The 17,688-nt window shown below is 47.0% G+C and overlaps 1 protein-coding gene across 2 annotated transcripts in view; it reads right to left on the bottom strand.

The window, feature by feature from the left end:
* Window positions 1–17,688, bottom strand: part of RUVBL1 (RuvB like AAA ATPase 1) — a 44,186-nt gene that overhangs the window by 8,902 nt on the left and 17,596 nt on the right. Inside the window, exons 4-8 of one of the 2 annotated variants that reach the window (XM_003982556.4) lie at window positions 13,844–13,995; window positions 9,969–10,058; window positions 9,028–9,177; window positions 7,253–7,316; window positions 5,627–5,825 (exon numbers count right to left, since the gene is read on the bottom strand). In XM_003982556.4, coding sequence (XP_003982605.1) covers window positions 5,627–5,825; window positions 7,253–7,316; window positions 9,028–9,177; window positions 9,969–10,058; window positions 13,844–13,995 — 655 coding nt within the window. The remainder of the gene's footprint in view (window positions 1–5,626; window positions 5,826–7,252; window positions 7,317–9,027; window positions 9,178–9,968; window positions 10,059–13,843; window positions 13,996–17,688) is intronic. The other variant, XM_019825151.2, reaches the window with a different exon arrangement.

The following is a 17,688-nucleotide window of genomic DNA, read 5'->3' as shown; positions in this document are numbered from 1 at the left end:
AAGTTTCTTTTAGAAAACTTATTAGTGAAAAATGGTTTCTGGAATTCTGTTCTGCAAAAAGAGTCCATCACACTAAGTGGGCCAGGAACGGAAGCCTCTACTTACCAGCTCCTGCCCAGGTGGTGAGCCCAGAAGGAGCTCTCCGTGCAGAGCAATCACCGTTTGACAAGGCTGCCATAATTGCACTATTAGATTATGAAATTGCTAATAATAAGCTGTAATAACTACATTTGGCTAAAACTGCAGATTTATTCTTATACCCAGAGGCTCATTTCTGGCTTTGGCCCCAGCCTGATATTGATTTCACCATTAGGCCATTTGACAACTGTTCAAATGGTGTTAACGCTGTGCCTCTTCCAGGCACACGATTTTGGGCTGTGACGCCAGACGCCTAATTCTCCTTCAAATCCAATATGGTGTATCTGCAAGAACAAGGTAACTGCACTTCTATTTATCCTATAGCTACACCTACAAGTGTAAATGGTTGACTCATTTGTGAATGCTTCCCTCTTACTACAACTCAGAACTCCTCCACTGCGACGCTTTTGACATTTCGGATCAAATCAATTTTTTGTAGGGGACTATCGCGTGCATTGCAGGATCTTCAGTGGCATCCCTGTCCTCTACCTACTAGATGCCAGTAGCACCATGAGTTGTGACAAGTAAAAATGTCCCCAGCTGAGAACCACTGCCTGACTGCTTCTTTATATAACCCTGTAACTGCGGGGACACAGATAACACAAAGCTTTTCTGATGACAGGAAGTGCAGTGAAGGACACCTCTCTGGTAATGTGAAGGGTAATCCCCATAAGCACACTGAACCCTGGCTCAGTGGACACAGAAACAGTGCTACGAAGAAAACCATTTGAGTTTTTGAAGAGGCTGCCAAGACAATTCAATGAAAAAAGAAGTCTTTTCAATAAATGGTCCTGGGACAAATGGACATCCACATGCAAATGACTGAAGCTGGACAGGCCTCCTCCTTGACCAAACACAAAATTCACTACAAATGATCATAAACCTAAACCTAAGAGCTAAAACTATAGAATGCTTAGAAGAGATCACAGATGTAAATGTTTGTGACCTTAAATTAGGCAATGGTTTCTCACAGATGAGACTAAAAACACAAGCAATGAAAAAAAAAAAAGCAGAAAAACTGAATTGCATCAAAACATAAAAACACCATCAAGAAACTGGAAAACAACAACAACAACAACAACAACAAAAAAAACCCAACCCACAGGATGGGAGGAAATATTTGCAAATCATACATCTGGTAAGGGTCTACTGTGCAGAACACATAAATCTTACAACTCACTAATAAAAAGACAAATCACCTGGATAAGATAAGTGGCAAGGACAGTAATAGACAGTTCTCCCAAGAAGAGGTACAAATGATCAATAAGCACATGAAAAGATGCTTAACATCAGTAGCCACCAGGGAAAAGCAAATCAAAACCACAGTAAGCCACCACTTCACACTTGGAAAGCTATAAAATAAAAGACAGACAGTAACAAGTGTTGTCAAAGATGTGGAGAAACAAACCCTCAGACACTGCTGTGTAGTGGTGAATGGTGTAGCCACTGTGGAAACAGTCTGGCAGTTCCGTGAAAGGTTAAAAAGAGTTCCCATCTGGGGGCGCCTGGGTGGCTCAATTGGTTAAGTGTCTGACTCTTTGATTTCGGCTCTGGTCACAATCTCACGGTTCCAGAGTTCAAACCCTGTGTCAGGCTCCATGCTGACAGTGCGAGGTCTGCTTGGGATTCTCTCTCTCCCTGTCTCTCTGCCCCTCCCCTGCTCGCTCGCTCGCTCGCTCTCTCTCTCTCTCTCTCTCTCTCTCTCTCTTCCTCTCAAAAATAAATAAACTTAAAAAAAAATAAAAAGAGTTCCCATCTGACCCAATAATTCCACTCATAGGTAGGTACCCAAGAGAATAAAAACCTAAGTCTGCATAAAAAGTTGTACACAAGTGTTCATGGCAGCATTATTCATAATAGCCATGAGTAAAAACAACCCAACAACCAACCCAATGTCCATCACCTAATGAATGGGTGAATGTGCTATTAAATATTCCACAGTATGGAATACAATTCAGCCTTAAAGACCAAAAAACACTGACACATGTTACAACATGGATGAACCTTGTAAACATTATGCCCAGTCAAAGAAACCAGGCACAAAAGAAAACAGATTGTATGGCGAAGTTTATATGAAATGTCTAGAGAAGGCAAATGCAGAGGCAGAAAGTAGATGAATGGCTGCCAGGGGCTGTGGGGAAGGGTGATGAGGGAAACTAAGTTGGGGGATGAGGCATGGCAGGTAACTGCTGATTGGCATAGGACTGCTTGCTGTGGTGATGAAAATACTCTAAGACAGATAGTGGTGATGGTTATACGACTTTGTGAATATACTAAAAACCCCTGAATTGTACATTTTAGATAGGTGAATTATGTTGTGTGTGAATTCTATCTCCATAAAGCTGTTTTCTTAAAAAATTGCCATTTTAGGACACCTGGGTGGCTCAGTCGGTTGAGCGACCGACTTTGGCTCAGGTCATGATCTCACGGTTTGTGAGTGTGAGCCCCACGTCGGGCTCAGAGCCTGCAGCCTGCTTCTGATTCTGTGTCTCCCTCTCTCTCTGCCCCTCCCCACTCATGCTCTGTCTCTTTCGGTCTCAGAAATAAATAAACATTTTTTTAAAATTGCCATTTTCTGCCACAGGAATACACAGAATGGAGACCACGCTGTTTCCTAAGTCTTGCTCTTTGGTGCAACAAAGTGGAGAGAAACTCCTCTGAAGACTTCTTAGCCCCAGGGGGCTCTTCCCCACAAGAAAAGAAGACCTCCCAAGTTTTGGGAGCTGGGATGAAGGTCAGGCTCTCCTTTAATGGCTGAGGGTCCTGGCACAGAGGGGACTTCTTAGGGAAGCAAGGGAGGGTGGAGCTAAGGCACAGCAGTACAGGTGCACCTCCTTGGGGACCCAGGGGTGTCATCTCTTCCCAGGAGGAGCCTAAGGCCTCAAGGAAGAAACCTAGTGCCAGATGCTGCTGTAGGAATGGCTCCCCCTCCCCTGTGCACAGGGAGCCATGACCTAGAGGACGAGGGGGCCACTCATTGGCGGTGGTCAAGGCTCGTTGCACCAGCTCAACCTACCACCCCCCCTCCCACACACACACACACACTGACCAGAAGCAACACAGGAGAACAGGGGTAGCAGGAGCTCTGGAGCCAGCCGACCCTCAGGCCTGTGGCCCACTCATGTCACCTCCCGTGTGCACCTGGAAATAACATCACCCGCTCACAGGATTGTCAGATGCCCAAGACTACATGGGATGACCCATGTCAAGTACTTTGGACAGTTTCTGGCACAGAGGAAGCCCTCAGTTACTGGGCGCTTCCTCCTCTTCCCTTTTCTTTTGAGCTCTGGAGGTCACAGAGGGTCTCAAGGGCAAGGAGGCTCAACTGCACCCCTCTAGGAAAAAGTCTGCTGGGAAGCAAGTCAGATATTGCCAACACTGTGCCAACGTTCCAGAAATTTCATCATTTCACATTTAAACTCAATCAACACTGGATTCAAATCCCAGCCTTCCTTCTGTGCTGTATGACCTTAGCCAAGTCCCCCATCCTGGTGGAGCCTCAGTGTCCTCATCTGAACGGTGAGAACCAGTCCCTTCCTCAGTAAGTTGAGGTGTGAACTTCTGTGCTTGGTGCACAGAAGGACTCCTCGATACACGTTAGCTATTATTTTTATTGTTGCTAATTTGACACTATTATTATCAACACCACGACAACAAAATTCCTACTAGGGCTTACACCACAACCCGCTTCGAGAGCATACACCCCAACTCTGGTGGCCCCAGCAGAGAGCTTCACACCCCGAGCATCTTTTTCCCAGGTGGGTGACTGTGGTCTGGTGGCAGCAGGCAGCCACAACCTCTAGCAGCCCTTGATGAAATCAGTCTGGAGGGGCTGAGGCCAAGTATCCCAGGTGTCAGGCGGACCAGAGCTCCATGCCCATTGGGCATGTTCTGAGATCAGAGCTGCCTCACCGTGCGCTCTTTTTCTGAACGGGTTGGGTCTGAGAGAAGGTACTCTGAGTCCTAAGGGATTCTGCTCCTGTCAGAAGCTGCCAGGCTGCTCAGCCGTAAGGGAGAGGAGCTTGTTAGCAGTCCCCAGCAGGGGGAGCCATCACTCCAGGCTGAGCCTTTCACCAACTTTCAAACCGAAGCCAGGCCTCCCCAAAGCATGCAAAGTCCGGCAAACCTACAGGGTCTGTGCAGCAGGGATGCCAGGCTCACCGGGCACCAGGCCACATCCCCATTTCCAGAAGCTGCCCAGGTAGCCAGCTCCTCTCACCAATGGCTGGCCCAGCCCTGGAACAAGCTGCCTTCTTCCCAAGGATGCAGAAAACACCTGTGATGATAATCTTGTCAAGACAGCATTACAGGGATTTAAAGAGGGACTACAGGCTGCTGCCACATGAACTTGAATCACACTCACAAATCCTAATTCGGAGCCAGAGTGATCACCTGAGAGGGGAGCTGCCCCATAGCCAGCCGCACAGCTTCTGAACAATCTCAATGGAGACAAAGCTTCTCCGTCAAGAGTGAGCTAAATGCCTGGATCTGACCCGCCATCACTCAGAGGCAAGTCTAGGTGAATCAGCAATTTGGGTTCCTCACTTGGTTTGGCTCCAGCTCTGTGCTGAGACAGTCATGGGCCTGAGGGTCTCTTTCCTACCAGCCCTGCTGCCAGGAGCTGGCAGCCTCCAGGGCTCTGTTTACCCACACGACTTCGCTGCAGGCTTCAAAAGGGCTCCTTGCCACCCTGCTTCACGCCCCAGCACTGCTGGGACCAGGCCCCAACATTCAAACAAAAGAACAAGAAAACGACCAAGTCCAGGGCCCTTGAGAGCTAGGAAGACAGTGTGTTGTTCTCAGGGGCTCATAAGCTTCCAGAGTAATCAGGAGAAAAAGAACCTCAAGAAAGTCCCCGGTCCCAGCCCTGGCAGGGTGGAGCACCATGTGGGCATGTGCCTTCCGGGCCTGAACATCTACCCCCTTCCCAAAAGCAGGCCAAAGGGGTTGGGAGTGGGTGCAGGCGCCAGTGTGGCTCCAAGAAGATCTGGGATAGAGAGAAAATACTGGTTTCATTATCAGAAAGATCTGGGTCCTCGGACTATCTTTATGACCAGGGGCAAGTTATTCTGCCATTCTGTTTCTTTATCTAAAAGATGAAGCCAAAAATACTTACTGCCCACAGCTAGTATGAGAATAGAAGTCAACATATGTAAGACCACTGGAGGCCAGCCTGTCTGACCTGATCTCTGCCCACTCCAATTGAAGGACCAAATCACACCACACCATAGCCCCAGAGACCATGTGGGAGGCCCTCATATTCAGCAACAGGGTGACTATTGCCTTTGATGGCCATGATGGTATGAGGCTGATGAATGAACTACCTGTGAAGGCAGAGGCCATTTTGACAGGTTTCTCTCGAAATGAACGTGACCTCCTTCATCTCCATCCCCACTCATGATGTTACGGGTTTAAAGTGATCCCAGAGGAAAACACGAACCCAGACGGAGGGTGAAAAAGCCTCATGGCTGGCAGGTAGCCACCCTACCTGATGACACAGTTGCCTCGGTTGGATGCAAAGATGACAATGGGGGCGATAGAAGATTCCAGGGCCCGGTGCAGGTAGGTGAAGCACTCGATGTCCAGCATGTGGACTTCATCAACAAAGAGCACACCTGGAACCAGCTCAGCGATGCCCTGATCGATGTACTTATTCACCACCTTGTTAATCTCCCCTCGAAGTTTGTCTAGGAGAGAGCAGGAGTAGACAGGCAAGGTCAGGTGGCGGGAGTGGTCACCTTTTCTCCTCACCCCCCCCCCCAAATTTGACCCAAACCCAAGTGTGGAGCCCAGTTTTACTGCTGGCTGTGTGACCTTTGTCAGGTTACATCCCCGCTTCAGTGCCATCATCTGAAAATAGGGATAATCACCACGTAGAAGTCACAGAACTGGCAGCTTCCCCTGCCAACATGTCCTGTTAAGTCTGTAAATGGCTTTGAGTTTTGCATGTCTTCACAAGGGCACACATCTCCCCCCCAGTCGCACTTCTCACCTTTTGCCTTATTGCTCACATCCACCCACCTAGTGCCCTGCCACATCCCAGAGTTGGGGAGCCCTGCGTGAAGTGAGTTTTCATATGCAAATTTTTCCATTCTGCACTCGGGAAATGACCCTTTCTTTTGGCCCTGTAGACAAAGCTTAGGTTAATTAACTTTCAATCAAGTGCCTAGGCGAAGGAACAGGGTGCGTGAACAGGCCTCTCACAAGCCTCTCTGGCAGGAAATCTGGGAGAATTGCAGGCTCTGAGGAAAGGTCCCACTTCAGAGATCTAGAGGGGCGGGGCTCTCAGCGTCAAAGAGGACCATCTAAGGTCACGGTTCTCATTCTCCTGCCCAGCCCCTGCACTAGCATCAGGAGGGAGCAGCTCACAAACACAGAAAAGGAAGATCAGATGCCACATCTGCCACCAGAGCCTTGAGGCAGGGCTGGTCAGAAGAGGAGGCATGGTGAAAATGATTACAGCACAGACACTGGTCTTGGCAACTCTGATAGAAAGGTCTCAGATCATTCCATGGGCTAACGTGAAACAAAACCTTTCAAGGTGACAGAGCCATAGGTGGTAATTAGAAAAAAGAGGGACGTACCAGGTGAGAAGGAGAGGCAGGGTCCTCACCAGGGTGAGAAGAGAGGACACCCAAGGTCCACAAGGGAGCAGCGACATCCCTGCCAAACTCTGGGAAGGGCCCAGAAGGCTGAGCGGGACAGGCTGGGAGCTGTGGGGTGGCTGCAGGGAACTAAGGCGGCGGGGCTTGCCGTGCTCGGGGTGCTCCGGCAGGAGCTGTCCTGCACGGCTGGCCCGATACAACCCACGTTTCTGGGACCTCAAAGGGACAGGAGATTGTGACAGCCCCCATCTCACAGACGAGTGCAAGGATACTAAGTGCATCCAGGAGGCCGTGCTAGCACTTGGGGCCAGACAGCACACAGTGTGCTTTATTTACAACTGTCTAAAGCAGCCACGGGCTGGTCAGGCTCTGAATGAAGAGGAAGAAAGAACCTGTCCCAAGGCATTTCCTCAGGTCCGGGGATTCACTCGAAAAGCCTCTCACGCTATGCCAGAATCCAGGGCCCTACAGCTCAGCATCTTGCTCACAGGCCTTACTATTTCTCTTACCTGTGATTTCGGTCTTCTTTGGCTTCATTAACTGGCCCATCATAGACAGGATGTCTTGTCCGCCCTGCAAAACAGAAGATTTACACAGTCAGTCCCGCTCTCTAAGGCACCTGCAGAAGTCTCATCGTCACCACCTCCATCACACCAGTTACCACTGTCAACTGGACACAGGGTCCTGAGGCGTGGAGAAGCCAGACCGCTTCTCCCACCCCTCCCCCACAACGGAAAGCGTGAGGAGCGTCCAAACAGAGGGAATTTTAAGAGGCTCCCCTCGGCCTGCAAGAAGGAGCAAAACCCTTCGTGGGAAGTACCAGCTGTGGGGCCTGGCCTAGTCTCCCTCTCCAGCCATTTCCTTTCCAATCAGCACTCCCTGATTAGCCACACAGGACTGTACCCTCCTCTGAACACCCACGTTCTTTCCGTGCTTTGGCATACTCTAGTTCACCTGCCAGGAAGCACCATCTCTTTTCTGGGAAGCGCCAGTTACCCGTAAAGTTCAGGTCAAAGGCCCCTGCCCTCTGCCGATGCTCTGGTTCCCTTGGGGACACAGGGATTGTGGAAGGAAGCGTTAGGACATACTTATCTACGTTCCTGTGTCTCCTTACTAGACTCGACTACACAGTCACATTAACGTAGTCCTGGTCTGGAGCTGCTCACCACCTGCCCACGGCTGACCGTCCCCCCAGCCCCTCCCAGTGCCATCAGCAAGAGGTGCTGTTTTGTCACCTGCACGGGATTAAGAGATCCCATTGTTGCCACGCCCTGCGACACAGAGGTGCTCGCTAAATGTTCAGCTGTAAAATGTAGCAAATGTTTCCTGAGAACCTACAACACTTGATCCTGTGGGACAAGAACTATAATGCCTTCTTCACAGAGGAGGGAACTCAAAACCAGATAGCCCTAAATCACGGAAAACCCGGGGACACAGAGGGACTAACTGGCTGAGCTCATTAGTGTCGGAGTAATATAATCCCTGACTCCCAACTCTTGGCCAAACACTCTAACTAAGGCAAACACTCCCAGGAGGCTGGTTTGGGGACAGCCATTCTAACACTGAGGGACCTGGAGGTCCGAGACAATTCTTCACCAATCTCTTGGCCAAGGCTCCAAGGGGCAAAACACCAAGGGTCAAATTTCAAGTTAGAAAGTCTATTCCCTGCTGGTGAGGAGGTGGACTCTCTTAAGATCAAGAGGAAATCGAACTGAAAGACCAGCAGCAGGGAAGGGGTGGGGTTTTAAAATCACACATTTCCCAGAGATGTCATAAAGTCATACTATATTCCCCCCATGTTTATCAGTCAAGGCATAAGTATCCATCTTGTCGACGTGAGGAGCAGACACAATTCCTGCTCAAAGCGGAAACAGTGAAGATTCTGCTAAGCAGGGGGAAAGACACGGCTTTGTCGGGCTTTCTGAAATCCTGCAAAGGTCTCAAAGAACACTCCTGCCCTCCACCGTTAACACCCAGAGAATCCCAGGCATGAGCGTGAGCCCGATACTGGAGAGAAGCCACAGAAGAAGCTGGCTAGCTCAGGGCCAGAGGCTTGGCTGGGATAAGAAACAATACACCCGAAATCATCTGTGACTAGAGCATTTGAATTGGAACAAAGGAGTCGCTCGTAGCTCATGTCGATGTTAATTGCTGAACATCACAGATAGAAAAGGACCGTCTGCCCTAAGAAACGGGCAGCAAGAGTCTGACAATTCATTCCCAGGGCTTCCGTGCACACACAAAAGGGCTCGTGTGCCAGGTCACACCGGCATCGAGGCAGCACCTGGGGCCGTGCATTGGCCACATCCAAGTCATGCAAGGTCACATCCTGGATGATTTCTTTCTTCTTGTGCACATCCCCCTTTGGCAAGGGGACATACTCTTCAGCTTCAAGGTCGAATTCTGTGGCGTAGGTATCACACCTGCCCTGCCTCTGCAAAAAGAGAGAAACCCGAGTGCCTGGTGAGTTTTCACTGCCAAGTCCCCAAATGGCACAGTGCTAAGTGAGATAAAAGTCTCAGTTCCCAACCGCAGGCCTGACAGCCTACTTGACAAACTCCAAATATGCCCCACTCCCCTGCTGCCAAGAGAAGGAAGCTATCTGCTCATCACTGGGCTCCAAAAACCCAGTTGAAAAACACCTGATACTTTCTCCAAGAATCTTTCCCCCCTCTCTTTCTTTTAACTGTATGCAATTCCTGATAAAGGGCAAATCCAGTAGATTAACTGGAGACGGAGGGAGCTGTTCAGACTCTTTTGTAGGTGGGTGATTTATCGTATGATATGAAGTATTATGCTCATCCATTAAACAGTGAGGAACACTGTACAGGACACTGAAAATCAGATATAAAAAGAATGCCAACTAATGCAGCATCCCCTTCCACATGCATATATCTTGGGAAGAAAATACCAAAGAGATAAAAGGAAGATTAAATACGCTGCACATTTCAATTTGAAAATGACTACAGTTGTTTTGCTTTCTCACCCTGTACTCCCCCTCTACGCAGGTTTTAGTATTTTTCGAACAGACTGTCTGTTTTAATCATGAGAAGGTTAAAGCAGGAAGATAAAGGGAAAGCAAACTTTATTAAACCTAAAGGGGCAACTGCTGACCTTCCATCAGCATCGTGCCAGATGCCAGCCCCCTCCCGCACCCCGCACCCCCTGAAGAAAACAACCCCCTTGTAACCCAGGCCTCCTCGCGCAAACCAGTCATAGCATCACCTTCACAGCCCCACTGTTGGCTTCGATGTAGATCACATCTCCAGCTTCTACTCGCTCTTTCTGCAAACTTTCAAAAATGCTGGGATCCAGCTTTAAAAAAAGAAAAAACCCAAAAACATGGGGCTCAGAGAACTGTAATACAATATTTATTTCCAACTCACCGTAAGGTACCTTTCTACAAGAGGCTTGTAGCTACCTCATGACTATATGGAGAAAGTATATTTGTGCGCGTGTGTGTGTGCGTGTGTGTGTGAGTGGATATAGGAGAACACTGGCTTTGGGGATGTGTGTCCTAGAGATAGCAGGAGAGTGAGGGCACCCAAGGAGAGCACGAGGGGAGATCTAGAATTCTCCTTCCTTTTACTCCTGAGGTCGCAAAATGGTAAATATGACTGACTGCTTTTAGGTGAGGTCTACGCTGTCCAGGGGACCACAGGCCCTAACGCCCCCTTTTGGGGTTGCTCTCCATGCTTCAATTCTTCTCCTCCTCACCTCAGGTGGGGGTGGAACTTCCTGCAAGGAAGCACCTGCTGGAACCTGCTTGCTCTTTACGGCTGGCACTTTGTGGTCGTGATTTTAGACAAGGCTCTCTGAGCCTCAGTTTCCTCATGTACACAGCAGCACCCAGGTGTAAATATCCAAAGGGAAACACAAACCAGGATCTTTCCCAGGCCTTTTAATTCAAATCCATGTCTGTTCTCGGACCTGCCTGCTTAAATCTCCAGAAAAGGAGAGGAGCGTATTTTGCAGACTGCTGCTTTTCTCCAGATCATCCAGATTCAGGCTACCTTTGATGTTAATATTCTAGGACAGCATCTTTTGTCAGCAGTCAGGATTTAAACATAAGTTTCTTGGGGCACCTGGTTGGTGAAACGTCTGTCTGACTTGATTTCGGCCCAGGTCATGATCCCAGAGTTGTGGGATTGAGCCCCGCGTCGTGCTGAGCATGAAGCCTGCTCGGGATTCTCTCTCTCCCTCTCTGCGTGCCCCTCCCTGCTCATGTGTGCGCGCTCTCTCTCTCTCTCTCACAAAATAAATAAACTAAAAAAAAAATAGGAAGTTTCTCTCTGTTAAACTTCAAGGACACCTGTTTCTCAGTTAAACTTTATATTTTATAATGCGAAAAAAACTTTGTCTCAAAATTAAAGAGTAAAAATCTAGGACTCCGTGAAAGAACCCAGACACAAAAGCACACATGCTTGTATGACTCCATTTACATGAAATGTTCAGAAAGGACAAATACACAGAAACAGAAAATGGATTAGTGGTTGCCAGGAGGTGTGGGTGGGAATGGGCACTATTGTCAATGGGCATGAGGTTTCTTTTGGGGTGCTGAAAATGTTCTAAAATTGGACAGTGGTGATGGTTGTACCACTGTAAGTAGATTAAAATTCCTAGAGTTGTACACTTAAAATGAGTGAATTTTATTTAAAATTAAATCTCAATAAAGCTGTTAGAGACAGTAACCACAGGAACAAACTCGGGGCTTTGTGTCACTGGCGTGGTGAGGCCTGGTAACCTCCTAGAGCACAAGGAGCAGAGCTTATGACACAGGCCTGGCACAAGGCAGGTACGTGATAACGATGGCAAATACGGTATTCTCCTTCACAAATCAATACCTCTACCAACTATTTCTCTTTTTTATTCTTAATTTTTTAAATCTTTATTTATTTTTGAGAGAGACAGAGCACGAGCAGGAGAGGGACAGAGCAAGAGGGAGACACAGAATCCAAAGCAGGCTCCAGGCTCTGAGCTGTGAGCATAGAATCTGATGCGGGGCTTGAACTCACGAACTGCAAGATCATGACCTGAGCTGAAGTCAGATGCTTAACCAACTGCGCCTCCCAGGCGCCCCCCTACACCAACTATTTGAGCTCTGTTTGTCCAAGTATTTTGTACATATGCTCAAAGGAGCTAGAAGTACTCATCAGGGAAAAAGAAAAATTTATTTTCTTTCTCGTGTTATTTTCTTTCTTTTTTTTTTAAGCTTAATTTGTTTATTTGGAGAGAGACAGAGACAGCATAAGTGGCGGAGGGGCAGGGAGAGAGGGAAATAGAGACTCTCAAGCAGGATCCCTGCTGTCAGCACAGAGCCCGACGTGGGACTCAAACTCACAAACTGCGAGATCATGACCTGAGCTGAAACAAAAGAGTTGGATGCTTAACTGACTGAGCCACCCAAGTGCCCCGCTTCTGTTATTTTCTTGAAGAAACTGTGCAAAGTGGCCTGATGGAGGGCAGGAATGTAAACGGCAGGCCTGACTTCAGCTATCCTACAATGGGGAGGGGTCCTTTTTTTTTTTTTTTTTTTTTTTGCCTTAAGCACTTTAATATCGGTTAATTTCCCAGATGAATTGACTGAAGATGTAATTACTGGAAAGGCGGCAGATCCTACTAAGAAATCTAATTAATACAGAATGGGAGAGATGAGGGGGAGGTTTAAAAGAGATATTTGCAGAGGCAACCTCCTGAGATGGAAACCCTGTTAGGAAAAAGAAAAATGACCCTCTGAAGAAGTGACATTTTTATGATCTCCATAAAGCAGTGACCAAGAAACCACCTTACAGGATCAAAGAACCATAAAATCGCAGAAGAGAACGAAGATGGAGACATTATATGGTCAACCTACCACAGTTCACAGATGGGCACCCAGAGGCCCAGAGAGCTCAACTGACTCCTGAAGGTCACACAGCAAGTTGGAGGGACAACATAACAGTTGGGATGCAGAGTCTGCTCTCCCTCTTAACAGGCTGTAGGACCCTAGGACACCTCCTTATTAACCTCTTTATGCAGGCTCAGTTCCCTTATCTGTAACATGAGGGAAACTATACACGTGGCACATACACATGTAGAAAGCTATAAATAACAACAAATGAAGTATTTGTTAAAGCACTTAGCCGGGGCCTGACACATCCAGTAAGTAAGAGCTATAATGCTTTTATAACTATTATAATACTGTTTATTATAAATAGCAATAAGACAATACCTACAATCCCAATCGTCCCATTTCTCTAACTGAAGGCTCTCACAGTAACATCAACAGCTACCACTTCCTAGGTAACTGGGGCTACACCCAAAGCTACAACTTTTATATCCTTCTAAGAACTCCATGAGATAGGCAACCATTATCCCCATTTAACAGACAAAGAAACTACTGCTCAGAGATTAAGTAACTTGCCAAAAGCCACACCGCTGTCAGCAGCAGAGGCTGGTCTCTCTTTCAGACTTTGTCTGCCTCCAAACCACACTCTTCCCCCAGGTGCCCCTGCCACCCGCATCCTCAAGGTTGACAGACAAGTGTCTGAGGAGCATAATCGAGGGCCCCACGCTGCCACCACTATGGTTTCTCCACAAAGCTGTAGCCTGAGCAGAACCAACCGCTAAAGCTACTATAGGTTTCGGGGCCCTGACTCCTAAAAGGAATTGGCAGTCAGGATTCTGTGTTTGGCCCCTTGAGACGTCCATTCGTCATCCTACACGACTCTTACCAGATTAGTCACCGCTGCTTCTTTCTGGAAGCATGGGCACTGATATCTGAAAAATTAATCCACAGGTTCAGAGACAGGCCCGTGACCTTTGACACATGGTCACAATACAGGATACACGATGGCAGGCACGCAGCTCATGTCTTAATGCACAGTTTCACAGGAGTGAATGAGAAAAGCAAGAGCTATCTTTATTGAGTCTCCCTGTGTACTTGCCCTATTCTAGGTACTGCTCCGTACACGAAACATCCTCAAACGGCCCTGTGACGTATCATCACCCACAGCGCACAGAGCAAAATGGGACACTGAGCGGTTATGCCACTTGCCCAAGGCCATGCAGTGCGGAGAGATTCTGAGGCAAGAGAAAACAGAGGACAAACACATACTCACTTTCAGCTGTTTGGTTCCTTTGGCCGTTTTTAGTCCTATGATCACATGGCTAATGGTCTTCCCGTATCCCCCCATGGGGTTCTCTGTCTCACACGGAGTCAGCTCTGTGACTTCGCCTTCATAAACTTCTTTGGTCTCCTTTATCCGCAGCCCTGGAAGAGACGGCAGGTGAGCTCCAGGAAGAAGCAGAACTCTCTCTCACAGATTCGTATTCCCTCTCTTATGTAAGTCCTTAATAGCCTTTTTAGCCACAAACCTTCCATGTCACAACAACTGACAAGTCAGCCTTACTAATAATGTATATCCAAGGGTAGAAAAGTGCTGGATAGGAAAATACTGTAACTGTAAAGCGGAGGAGCTAGTCAGAACGCAGACAATTTTATTTCAACTTTTCAAAGGGACTTTCTCGGTTCAAATCTAGAATTAATTAGACAAGCTACAATTCTCAAAATTGTATCCGCCATCTGTTCCACCTCCAAGGGGGTGAAATTGAGCTTTAGCCTCTAATCCAATTTCTGAACCCCAACCATTCTACTCCACTAGAGCAGCAACTACATATACCCTTGTTTCTTGTGTTTTTGATTCTTGAAAAAAAATTTCAGAACCAATGGAATAACTCCTTACATCCCTTGTGTCACCAACAGACCTGAGCTAGGTATGCTATGTTAATTAGAGGTCCGTGCCAACAGCAAGTGATATGTGACCTGCCAAATGTTCTGGGCCTCTGACTGACCCTTGGTGCACACCCCAAGAAGAAATACCCAGTTGTCATTCAGCATTTGCAGTGGGTTGTTCTAGAAGTTTTCCAAGGCCACAACCCCAAAACAACCCCCCCTCGCCCTATAATAAAGCATTCACAGTTTTCAGATTAGAATATTATAAGTGAAGGCAAATGTCTCTCCTTGTTCGAAACATCAACCACATAAGCTAGTCAATAAATGTTGTTGGCAAACAAAGAATTGTTACCAAATTAATTTTTACAACATGGTCTCAGTGCCTTTTTATATAATGTTTTTGCTGCCTAAAGTACTCTTCCCTCCTTTCTGGCTTTGCCAACTCCCCAGCTGAAATACTTACTCCTTCTAGAAAGCTTGCCTGACACACCCTTCTTCTTTACCCTCCAATGACTCCCATGGCAACCTGTGCCTCCCACCCAGCACTCACACATGGGATTGCGGGGACTCTGGAGACCTGACTCCCCCTCTGCTAGACAGTCAATAGCCACACACAAAAATGGATGAATGCAGGAAGATACTCAAGGGGAAAGGGAGTGCCATCAGGCAGATCATCCGATACCTAAGAAATCTGTCTACAGATACTTCTGCATATTCTCCGTAATGCCTAAGATCTCTAAGGAAGTTGCCATGTGATGCAATAGCTCAGGTCCACCATGATACCCCCAACCCTGAAACCCAGGCCTCATCTGGATCAAAGGTTTTTTGCCTCCAAAGTCAACACAGGCATGCCCCTGCAGGGAAGAGTGACTGGAGGGGGCACAAGGAGCTTTTGGAGTTCTAGTACTGGTCTTTTGATCTGGGTGTAGGGTACATGAGTATGCTGACTTTATGAAAACTCACTGAGCTATATACCTATGATTATGTTTTCTTCCTGTGTGTATGTATGTATCGACATACATACACACACACATATATATAATGCTTTAATAACACATCAAAATAACAACAAGAAAATTGGGTTTTTCTTTTCTTTTAAACATTTTTTTAAGTTTGGGGCACCTGGGTGGCTCAGTCGGTTGAGCATCTGACTTCGGCTCAGGTCATGATCTCACATTTCCTGGGTTCGAGCCCTGCGTCGGGCTCTGTGCTGACAGCTGAGAGCCTGGAGCCTATTTCAGATTCTGTGTCTCCCTCTCTCTGCCCATTCCCTGCTCATGCTCTGTGTCTCTCTCTCAAAAATGAATAAACGTTAAAAATTTTTTTTAATTTTTTTAAGTTTATTTATTTATCTTGAGAGAGAGAGAGAGAGAGAGAGAGAATCCCAAGCAGGCTTTGCATGGTCAGCACTAAGCCCTATGTGGGGCTCGAACCCACGAACCGTGAGATCATGACCTGAGCCAAAATCAAAAGTAAAACACTTAACCGGCTGAGCCACCCAGGCGCCCCATGAGTTTTTCTAACAAAGCAATGATAATTACTAATAACTAAAGATTTTCTTTGTTTTTTTTTTAAACTCTGCTAAGATTTTTGTATGTATGTATGTATGTATGTATGTATGTATGTATGTATGTATTTATAAGTAAGCTATTTATAAGTAAGCTCCACACCCAGCATGGCGCCCAACACAGGGGCTTGAACTCACCATCCTGAGATCAAGAGTGGGACATTTAACCGACTGAGCCACCCAAACACCCTGCAAATAAAGGTTTTCTTAAGACAGGAAAACAAACGCATACCACTGAACACGGTTGCTCTGAAAGCGCACGCACACACACACACACACACACACACACACACACACACACACACACGCATGCACAAACTCTCCCAAATTCCTAAAGTCTGAGTCTAGAGATACAAATGGCTTTCTCTGAAACCATGCCCACCACAGGTAAGTTAACAGCTAATGCATCTGTTTTCCAAGAATTCTACATCAACAAGAAAATAATTTTAAGTCACTGTACATGTCATCGGTTCAAAGACAAGGAGGAAAACATCCTTGGGTCATACTAGTTGAAGATGGGTACAGAAGGAGTCCCTACATTTAGGAAAGCCGCGGGCCACACCAGTAGGAACATACTATTTATAGGTTTACCTCTGGCTGTGGCAGCCTCTTAGCCCACAGAAGCAGCCCTCCTGCCAGTCTGTGGAGGGCTTGCATGTCACTGCCTCATTTGATCCTGCACTGGTATCGTGAGGACAAGAGGAGGTGCCACCACATCCCAACCTAGCCCCGTGAAACAGCCAGAGTGAGGACTCTTTAGGTCATTTTACAGAGGGGAAGTCAGCTCCGGGAACTGGAGCAAAGGGTCCTTTCCTCCCTCGTGGTAGACCTGGGACAAGCGTGCAAGTCTTCTGGTTCTGAGACCAGCTTCTTCCCACCACACCACACTACACCACAGGGCCCCAGCTCACTGACTGCCTTTCCCACAACACTTGCTCTGTCCTTCCTCTTCCAGGTAACATGTGCCCACAGACCTCAGCGATCCTTTCTGCCAGCCCTTGGGTGTGAGCCCAGTCTCCAGCAAATTCATGTTTTGCCCCAAGGAAAGAACACAAATGTAAGGAAAACCCATAGGCTAAAAAGATAGAAGACACATATCAACTAATCTATCATGCAGATAGATTGTGTCCTGATTCAAACAATAATTAAAAAAATCTTCAAAAAAGAAAAAGCACACTGTGACACAAGACAACTGGAAATTTGAACACTAACTAGATATTTGATGATACTAAGGAATATATTGTTTATTCTAGGCAGGACAGTGGTACAATGGGGTTTCCTTTAAGTCCTTATTTTTCAGAGACACATACTGAAATATTTATGGATGAAAAAGCAGGTCTGCAATTAACTTCAAAAGAATCTGGGAGGGGAATAATGGGGGCTGCAGATCAATCAAGATTAACTATGAGCTGAAGCCTGGTGATGAGACCATGTGGGAAGGTCAGCATTTGACCACTTTTTGTACATTTGAAAATTTCCAAACTAAAAAGAAAAAAAAACCAATGAAATACTATTCGACAACCTCAAGAATCGTTACAATTAAAAGGATGACAATTCCAAGAGTTGGTGAGGACGCAGAACAGCAGGAAGGTTTGCACTGCGAATGGGAGTATAAATTGACACAAATGCTTTAGAACTGACGTCTCCTAAAGTTGAACACATGA

This window comes from Felis catus, chromosome A2, assembly GCF_018350175.1.
Source record: "Felis catus isolate Fca126 chromosome A2, F.catus_Fca126_mat1.0, whole genome shotgun sequence".
In the NCBI taxonomy this organism is placed as follows: domain Eukaryota; kingdom Metazoa; phylum Chordata; class Mammalia; order Carnivora; family Felidae; genus Felis; species Felis catus.
Note: the sequence above shows the minus strand (reverse complement) of the source record. Positions and strands in the feature narration are given on the sequence as shown.